Source organism: Marmota monax, unplaced genomic scaffold (genome assembly GCF_021218885.2).
Source record: "Marmota monax isolate L192 unplaced genomic scaffold, Marmota_monax_Labrador192_F-V1.1 WCK01_AAM20220418_F8-fsc00072, whole genome shotgun sequence".
NCBI lineage: Eukaryota > Metazoa > Chordata > Mammalia > Rodentia > Sciuridae > Marmota > Marmota monax.
The window spans coordinates 9754191-9764553 of record NW_026692356.1 but is presented as its reverse complement, the minus strand read 5'-3'; the positions used below and the strand labels follow the sequence as shown (position 1 = coordinate 9764553).

The 10363-nt window shown below is 44.4% G+C and overlaps 1 protein-coding gene across 1 annotated transcript; it reads left to right on the top strand.

Moving 5' to 3' along the window:
- The first annotated feature begins 205 nt into the window (after positions 1–205).
- Ucn3 (urocortin 3) lies at positions 206–8271 on the top strand. The gene is made up of 2 exons (XM_046442425.1): positions 206–450; positions 7349–8271. The coding sequence occupies exon 2, from the start codon at positions 7355–7357 to the stop codon at positions 7856–7858; it is 504 nt and encodes a 167-aa protein (XP_046298381.1). The 5' UTR covers positions 206–450; positions 7349–7354; the 3' UTR covers positions 7859–8271.
- Positions 8272–10363: the final 2092 nt, after the last annotated feature.

The following is a 10363-nucleotide window of genomic DNA, read 5'->3' as shown; positions in this document are numbered from 1 at the left end:
CTGGAAGACACTGCTTCTTAGTTTACCAGTGGGGTTTTTCATTATTATTTTAATGAATGAAGCAAGTTGCTAGGGCAGAAAGGGAAGTGGAGGCGGGGGAGCGGGAAGGGTAGGAGGGGTCGAGGCTACAGAGTACCTGTCATCTCTGTGACGTGGACAGCTGGCTCTGGTTGAATTTTAAATGAAATCTCATCCCAGCATAGACAGCACGTCTGGAATTACTATCCACCCAGTGATCTGTCACTTTTATATAGATACACAAGGGAGTGGAGCGGTTTCCATAGAGAGGGAGGATCACAGCCCACTTAGGAACAATACCGGAGGAGAAGGAGCCCCGACCCCAGAGCAGGCAGAAGTTCCAGGGATGTGCCTGGGGCAGATCTCCTGGCCCTGAAGCTGCACCCACCACCCTGAGAGCTTCACCCACTCCAGAGTGAAGTCCACTCACAGGTAAGTCTGTGGCAGGGACTGACTTATGGAGCATAAATGTGTTTGCCTCATTGAGACAGGTGAGAGATGAGAGTAACTAGTGCCCTGGGTGGGAGCCCGAGGGAGTGAGCTGAACTCCAGGCCCAGTCTGTTTTCAGTCAGCAGAAATTGCCTCCAAGAGACCAGGGAAGTTTCTTAGGGGATAAAATGACCCTGCCCTTGTTGGCATAGAGTCCTGTTTTGCAAAAGGTAGCAAGCCTGTCTAAGGCAGAAGGTGCTCATTCAAATCTATGTTTCTGAACAGAGTTCAGCTGTGGACATGAAAAACAGTGCGTGGTGTGAGTTTTCAAACTGGGGACAGGGTGGGGTGGCAGGGAAAAGAGAGCACACCACCTGCAGAGCAGCCAGGACGTAGGCATTTATTGATGCCATGAGCCAGAGTCCTTCTCTCTGATGTACCTGAGAGGCAGGTAAACGCAGCAGCCGACACAGAGAGGTGAAGTCACTTCAGAGCTTATGGAACCAGCTCAAGGCAAGTTAAGAGGCAAGAGAATGTTCCAGCTCAGAGTCCTTTCTGCCTTGCTTCTCTGGGATCACAGGGAATGTTGGATGGTGGGGTATATCTGCAATGACTAAGTACCACCTGTGGAGAGTAGAGGAAGCATAGCATTTGGAGGGAGATTTAATGTCTACCTTGGATGTGCAAGTTTTCTGAAAAAATCCCATTTGCCATATCCTCCCCGAACATAGCTCTCTAGCAAACACAAACTCTCTTGAGAGTGGAACAAATATTACAATGGCCCTTTGTTGTCGATAACGGGACAATTTCCTCCTGGCTGTCGGTGCTCCTCAGGGGAAGGGTATAAACCCTCACTTTTCCTTTCAGGGTGAATTGCTTACAGGTCTGTGTTCATATGAGTCCCACATAAACCCTCCACACAAGTCTGAAACATTTCAGAAAGTTTTTTTCTATAGTGCTTTTCAAAATGCTAAAGAGTTCCTTAGGATCTGCAGCCTCAGCTTAAGTGTCTATAAATGGTTTAGTCTGGGGTTCGACTTCTTATCAGTGTTCTTAAACAAACTGGGCCACATGGGGACTAGCTCTGCCTTGGTTTGCCCTCCAGGCAAGCTGTGGAATCTGTGCCATTTGTCTCCTGGCTTCTCTGCCCCCTGATTTTTTTCTTCCCCTGAAAGGTGCTCTGAATGTAAGGCTGGTAACTGTCTCTCGCTGCCTCTGCCACAGCTCTCGGAAGGAACTGTATCTCTTTAAGACCCTAGGAGATTCCTGTTATAAGAACCTAAAGGAATGGTTGGGGTTCAGGCACCCACAGAGAAAAACGCAGGAGAAGAGTTTTGCCCTGAAATCTAACTACATGATTCTTAGTTACTTCCACGGCTGGAAGCAGGGAAATCTTAACCCTCTATGTTGTTTCAGGAGAGGGTATAGAAAAAGAGCCTGAAGAATTTGAGAGGAGAAACTTGCTCAGGAATCAGACATTACCTGAGGAGCAAAGTGTGTCTTTTCTTTGTAGAGAGTTTCTTTTCTTTTAACATGCAAGCCTCAAACAAATCCAAATGAATCCCAAAAAGAAAGTCTCAGAAAGAAATCAGAGTGTGCCTCCTAGCCCCCAGCCTCTCAGTTTGATGGTAAAAATATCCAGGATCACAAAGGGCGCTTATGTTTTAGACAATATAGAGCTAAGATCAGAATAGACTTTAGGGACTTCCCTATCATTTATAGTTCATAGTTCTAAGTATCTCTCTCTGCTTTATAATTTTGCATCTTGCTGGGGATAAGGAGATATCTTTCCAAATCCCACAACCCTACCACAGCCAGACCCAGGGTCTGCTGTAGAAGAAGGTCTGTTACCCTTGGCTACACCAGGACAATAAATAATATTGAATATTATTGTTATATATAATATATATATGTATAATCTTGCTGCCTGTTATATATAATATATTATTGTTATATATAATATATATAATCTTGCTGCCTGTTCATGGAGGGGATGCCAAAGGTGTCTAAATAATCCAACTGTGTTTGAGAACACTTGTTCCCAAACACAGTTGGATTATTTAGACACCTTTGGCATCCCCTCCATGAACAGGCAGCAAGATTATAGGTCTGCAACATCAGATTGTCTCTGGGTGTGTGTGTGTGTGTGTGTGTGTGTGTGAGAGAGAGAGAGAGAGAGAGAGAGAGAGAGAAAGAGAGAGAGAGAGTGAGAGAGAGAGATACACTCTGAAAAGGTTGTGTGCATACTATGACTTCTCCTCATAGGACCCAGAAATTATTTCCATATAAACAGACATGAACTAGGCTATACTGAATGCCTGGTTCAACCAAAGAGCCTTTACACATGGACATTTTAGTTTCTTCTTGCAGCTTCTCTTGATGACAGACTTGGCATTTGAAAAATTAGAAGATAATGAATTTGATGAAGGCATAATATTTACAAGTTGACCAAAAAACATATGAAAAAGTAAATGAAGAGTTAAAAGGGACCTTACCTCCCCAGCCCCCGTGAATTTCTCAGGTAATTGGGATGAGTGGCATTTCCAGGGGATACATGCAGAGGCTAGCTCAGGGCAAGGGAGAAACCTTCCCAAGTTTTTCCTGGGAAAACTGTAGAAAAGTATTTAGGTAAAACTCCTTCATGTTCAGAGACCCTCAATGGACTCCAGATATGTATGTATGATTTCAAAAATTTTTTTAAAATGTGTGCCTTATGAAGCATTTTTTTCTCTGTGGTATGTAATAGCATGTATTTACAGAAAGGTTATATACCTAAAAAGAGAATTTAAAACAGTTGTCCTGCAAAGGGAAAATTGATTTAATTGAGTGCCTAAATATTAATCTGAATTTCAGTTTATTTAACAAATATTTACCCAGGATAAATATTTACCCTGAAATGGACTTGGACACAAAATGTAATCTGAGTTCTCAGCAATATTTGTGGTTCTTGCAGAAAATTCCCAGTAGTTGAGGGTGAATGCAGAGCACTGTCCCGGGGAGGGGGAAAGGTCAGGAGGGGAGAACATTGTTGTGCTGCTCCCCTGGATTGCTGCAGATGTTTTATTGGGGAGAAAATAGAAGGAACATCAAGGTGAGGGGCTGCCCCTCAAAAGCCTCCTATGAACTTCCAGAGTCCACAGACTTTCACCTGAGGAGAACAGAAATCATTTCCTTCTTCTTTTGGGAGAGGGACTGCTTGCTTTCAAAACTAGGAAAAGAAAAAAATCAAGGGGGAAGAAAAAGGTCTTCAGATTCAATCCCCTGCTCTCACAGGTGACAACTCTCAGATCCTGGGCATTTAGTCAAGAGCTGGTATAGTGATCTGAGAAAGAAACAGGGAATAAAGGTTTAGAGGAACAGAGAGATGGTCATTTTCTCCACAACCTTCTCACCAGTATTAACCCTCTCTAAGCTGGCTGTTTTAAAACTCTTTCAGGATTCACAAGCCATTCAAAATTGCTCCCAAGCTTTAAGATGCCTTCAAGGCCTACAGCAACTAATCATAGTTCATACCCGATTTATGCAGAACACCTACCTGAATTCTTTCTACTTGGTAAAGCTAAAATCTGGTTATTTAACACAATATTCAAGGAAAGAATAAGTCTGTTTTCCATAGAGACTGTGGATCCAGCACTGCAAAATGTCCTCCAGGAACTCTGGCCTGCAGTCACAAGGAGGACAGAGAGGAGTTGGAATGCAAAGAACAGGGGCACTTGAAGCATGGTCCACAGACCCGCAGCAGCAGCAACATCACAAGTTCTCAGGCCCATCCCAGATCTGCTGACCCAATAACTCTCTGCATGAGGCCCCTCAGTGTGTGTTTGAATGATCCCTTCACAAGATTCTAGGGCACTCTGAAGTTGAGAACCACTTGCTTACCTGCACTATGTTAAGGGCAAATGAGCTGCAAAGAGCAGTATGCAACCAGAGGAACAGAAAGTAAGGACACTGACCTGCAGCATCAGACTCTCAGCTGTGGGGGGCAGGGAGCGGGGGGGGGGTGTGAAATACACTCTGAAAAAAGTTGTGCATACCATAACTTCTCCTAAGGGGACCCAGAGATTATTTCCATCTAAACCGACATGAACTAGGCTACATTGAGTGCCTGTTTCAACCAAAGAGCCTTCACACATGGACATTTTAAATTTAATCCTTCACTTGCCCTTTATAAAGGAGTTATTGTTACCCCATTTACCAGGTGAGGAAATTGAAATTCACAGAAGCTAAGGAATCTGGCCAAGGCCTTCTGGCAAATAAAGACAAGATGGCATTTAAGCCTAGGTCTAATTCCAGAGTATATAGGGGTGTCACTGCAGGATGTCACATACCCAAACCTCCCTCGTGCACACATTTGCATTATTTAAAGTAAGGCTCATGTATTTTGCCATAAAATACGAAAAATGTTCTTAGATTTTAAAAAAAAGCTTCAAATTCTTATAAAATTCTTATAAAAATAAAGGAACAAACAGATTATAAAAAGTAGTCCAGAGAAAGAAGATGGGAAGGACAATGAAATAGTCCTAAGAAAGCAGAAAGTGCTGCAGAGCACTCTCCAAGTGAGTAGGGAGTGCACATATGTGCATTTGTGTGTACGTGTGTGCATATGGGTGTATGTGTGTATACGTGTGTATGCATGTGTTAAGCATGTATAGGTGTGAGATATGTACGTGTATATGCTTTTATGTATACATGTGTATGTACATGTGTTTGGGGGAGTGTTTTTTGTTGCTGTTTTTTGACTATTGTGTGTGTGTGTTTGTGTGTGTGTGTGTGTGTTGGTAGCAAATGAAAGAGTAGAAATTTAAAAGATCCTCCTTTGGAGAACTAGACACTGGTCTTTTTTAAGAGTCAGTTCTAGTCCCAACCATCATTCACAGCCTAAGAAACGTGAAGGGGCTTGGGTCCCCTCCCACACATGTTTTGGGAAATGGCCCGGTCAAGATCACACCAACAGAGCTGCAGAGCTGGGTCTCGAAGTTAGGCCTCTTACCACCAGGTCCTCCTGGCACTACACCACCCTGCGTCTGCAGAAAATAAAACAGTCCAACGCCAGCCTGGCACTGCCAAGTACTCAGGAGAATCCCCTTGTTTATTTACTTCTCCAGTTTTTTGTTAGTTTTTAAAACTCCCATAAGGCAAGAATTTCCCTGAGTTCCATAGTTAGCTACTAAATAAATTCCAAGTTCAAGGAAAATACCCAAATGTCAAGTTGAACCTTTCACTCTGTGTATCTCAGAGTACAGTCCAGGAGGTGGTTCTTTCTGACCATGAGACTAGGGAACAAGGCATGTTAGGTTTCAGTACATCCAGGCCTGAGAAGAGCTGTGTTTGCTTGAGGAGGGTTTAGATAAAATCCAGACATTTGACCCCACTTGTTCTCATGCATGATAAAGAAAGACAATGAAGTAAATAAGCTGGAAATAAACTTGCCCACAGACCAGGCAAAGGGCCCTGAGGTACAGGTAGGTTCCGCCCCAGGGCACCAGAGGCAAATTCTGCCCGTCGTACAGTTTTCCCAGTGGCCACAGACAAGCCTAATTCTGATGACCTGGTACAGCCCTGTGCTGTTATCGTAAACAAGACTGGAAAGAGGAGCGTGGATAGCTTAACACGGGGCCTCTTCCTGGGTGAAAAGGAAAGCTGAAGTTCTATCTGATGTGGTGGGGGTGGGCCAACAGCAATGTATGGTGATTTAAAGCCCAAACAGTGTGAACTCTGGAGGGGTATTGATCTGGAGGGGTATTCACCAGCCCTGGGCTTCTTATTAAAATCAATAAGTAAATAGATTCAAATGGTCACTGTAAGCAATCTTCCCGTGCCTCTGAGCACCTCCTTCTCACTCTGGACAATAAGTTCCTTGAATAAGCACCTGAAGAAGGTGTGCGGCCTCACCCAGAAGGACACATCCTCAGACAGAAGCTGCTCCGATTGACTCTGGACCATCACCCTCACTCAGTCGGAATAATAACCAGGCACACGGGGTATCTATTCAGACGGAGGCCTTGGAATTGGAGAACTTAGGAGCTCTTTGGGAGGCACGTGGTCTCACATAGATACAAAACTGACTTTGCTTCCTGAAAACTATAATAAACCCAACCAAGTTCACAAAGCTTATGGTTCTGAAGAAACTAGGAGAGTGTAGGAGGGGACCCATCTTGAAGATCTGCCTCAGAAACAGTAACTAGATGCTCAGCCTAGACATGAAGCAGTAAGAATGTACTCCATCAGCCTTGCCAATGAGGAGGGAACTAAAAGTGTCCTTGCCAGGTGTACACCTGTAATGCACACCTGTAGCCCCAGCTCTGTGGGAAGCTGAGGCAGGAGTTCAAAGCCAGCCTCAGCAACTTAGCAAGTCCCTAAGCAACTTAGTGAAACCCTGTCTCTAAATAAAATATTTTTAAAAAGTTGGGGGACAGGGATGTGGCTCAGTGGTTAGGCACCCCTAGGTTCAATCACCAGTACCAAAAAAAAAAAAAAAAATCTCTTCACCATATTCACCATACCAATCAACCCAGTTAGGCTACTAAGTGCTCATTAACATATTTCTTATTCCCTTTCAGGGCCACTGACTATCCGCAAATCTGAGTTAAACAAAATACCTAGATACTAGTAAAGTGATGGTTTTCAAACTTTAGGGATCATCAGAACCATCTGCAGGGGTTGTTAAAACAGGTCACTATGCCCAAGAGGTTTTGATTTGCTAGTTTGGGGGAAAGACCTGACAATTGTTTGCATTTCTAACAAATGAGACCAGGCAATGCTGCTCTTACCAGTCTAAGGACCATGCATTGGGGATCTTTGAGTAGAACACTGACAACACACCACTGGATGTTGCTCGTTGTCTTTCTGAGGTCTCAGCTCTTCTCACGCCCCTCCCCACATCCCTCTTTTCTACTGCAGGGAGAGATGTTGGTGCCAGCTCACTTCCTGCTTCTCCTGCTGCTGCTCCTGGGGGACCCGGGGGCCGGCCTCTCCTATAAGTTCTACAGAGCCAGGCCCGTCTTCAACTGCCTCAGTACAGCACGAGCTGAGGTCAAGCAGAGCCAGTGGGAGGACATGGCCCCGCTGAGCAAGAGGAGCTTCCACTACCTGCCCAGTCAAGACCCGTCTTCAGGAGAAGAGAAGGAGGAGGAGGAGGAAAAGCAGGACAAGGACAAAAGGACTTTCCCAGGCTCTGGGGGTGGGGGTGGAGCTGGAAACACCCGGTACAAATACCTGTCCCAAACCCAGCACAAGGGGAAGCTGTACCAGGACAAGACCAAGAGCGACCGGCGCACCAAGTTCACCCTGTCCCTGGATGTTCCCACCAACATCATGAACATCCTCTTCGACATCGCCAAGGCCAAAAACTTGCGGGCCAAGGCAGCTGCCAATGCCCACCTGATGGCGCAGATTGGGCGGAAAAAGTAGCAGAAGAGGCTGGACAGGACGGCAGCACACCAGGCACAGAGGTGGGGGACAGGGACACTGGAGGCTTGTATTTCACAGGCTGCTTCATTGCTGAGCCCCTCTGATCCTTCCTGCTGCCAACCCAGTCTCCCTTCTCCTCTGTACATAAGCACAGAAGTGCAGTATTGTCTAACCTTCTCAGATGTCGGAGGTTAAAGTCTCCCCTGTACTCTGTCTCCTTTCTCCTTCCCCATGGCAAGAGGCACAGCTCTCCCACTCCTCTCCAAGCTCCTCCCTGTTGACCCCAGGCCTGAGGAGAGAGCATCCCAGGCTCCTCTCCCGCCCCCACATCAACCCTGCCACAGCAGAGACCAGGAGATGCACTGTCCACCTTCCTTACTTTCTCACCCCATTAAAACCAGTGGCTTCTTGAACTCCTGGCTTGTTTTCAGTTCCTCTTCCTCCAAAGACTGAGCTTGGAACAAAAAAGGCTAGCGAGGGAGGGTCCTGCTGAGTCAGTCCTTCATTGCTCCCAGGACAGGCGGTTGTGGTTCTGAGAGGCCATAAAAGAAGTAAAGGAAAGTTTGAGAGTCAATCAGCTTTTGTCATTTTATCCAGAGCCATCTCCTTGGCCAGATCCTATTCAAGGGACACAGCCTGGGATTTCCATTACACCCCCGGGGCTGAAAGAGGGAGGGAGTTTGTAACATCCCAAACTCCTGCTAGGGTGCAGGCCACTGCTTCTTTACAGAATTCTCATTGAACCCACAGTACCCACCCAGTGCTGTGCTGGGTACTAGGGCCAATACTGATGTCTGAGCCACAGCTTTGCCATCCACAAATCAACCAAATACCACAAAGATCACCAGGGAATATGCAAACAATGAATTGCAAACTGGTAACAATTAATGTGAACAGATATATATATATATATGGAATTCAGAAGAGAACAGTTGATACAAGCAAAACTCCAATAAAAATGGTTATTAGCAAGTGTGCTAACCCACCCACCCCCACCCGGCGGCAGCAAAGCCTAGGGGCCAGATTCCCAGAGGAGAGACTATGGTCCCTCTCACTTCTGCACAGTGACAAATCATTAAGAAATAAAATGATAAACAGGCAGCACACATCAGCAACTAATATCACCACCACCACCAGAGGCAAAGTCAAAAGAGAAATAAACAATAAACTTGCAAAAATGTTTGCCACTCGTGTAAAAGAAAAATGGGTTTTTGAACAAATATATAATTACTAAAAAACAAGAACAAACCCAAAAGAAAAATAAAAAAAAGACACAAATAGGTCACACAAGCACACATACATACACACAAATAATAATGACTTTCAAATATATGAAAAGATGCTCAATTTCATTCTTAATAACTACACTGATAAACAATTTCTTGGGTTGAGGGTGTAGCTCAGTGGTAGAGTGCTTGCCCAGCATGCACAAGGTCCTAGGTTTGATCCCCAGCAACACACACACAAAAAAAATAGCAAGACAATTTCTCACCTGCAGTGCTAGCAAAAGTCCCTAAGTTTGACAATATTCCCCATTGGTGAAATTAATGGCCACCTCCTCTCCTGCTGGCTGGTAGGGGTAAAACCATAGAGACACAATTTGGCAGTACTTATCAAAACCACAAATTTGTCTTTCCTATAACCCAATAATCATGTTTCTGTCAGGCATTGCTAAAATCTTTAAATTTCATTTTTTAAAAAAAGTTAAAATTGAAATTTAAAATACCCCATCTCTTAACAGGACCAACATAACTATTGTGTCCAACCATGGAAAAAAACACACACAGTAGAGCAGAAAGAATCATGTTCTGAGACTCAGAACACCTATCCTTTGAGTCTCTGTTCATCTACACTTTAAGTGTCTATGAACAAGTCCTATAACTTCCCTGAATATCTGTGTGCCAAGAACACTGATAGGTATTTTATGAGCGTTATCTCACTTAATTCTCTCAAGTTTATTTCAATGTAGCCATAATATTTTTCCACTTTAAAGGTAGAGATTGAAGCCCAGAGAATTTAGGAAATGTAACCAAGGTAACCCAGCTATTAAATGGCAGTCAGATCTGCCCAGCCACAAACCCTTTCTCATTCCTCCATGAAAAACTGACCCTTAATTTGTACAAAAAGCATTGAGAATAACAATCACCCCACCTCCCAGTGCTATCAGCAGACCCAAGTGAACTAGATAGTAGAACCAGCTGGAAGAGCACCACACAGACACTGGGATTCAAGACTATGAACCCAGCAGGTGAGGCTGGTATTTGATTGGCTTTCAGCATCTTACAGATGACTTAGTGTGCAGATGGTTGATGAACAAGAAAAGTGGGCCAAAACTGAAACCTACCAAGTAGTCAGGAAAGCTCAAGAATTCCTGTTGGACAGCGCCCATTCCACAGTTCTGCCCACCACACTGGGCTCTAATTGAGAGCAAGTGACACCTCTCAGCATGTGTTCATAAAAATATCATATATACCTAATTAAAATAAAAAATAATTTTTTAAAAAA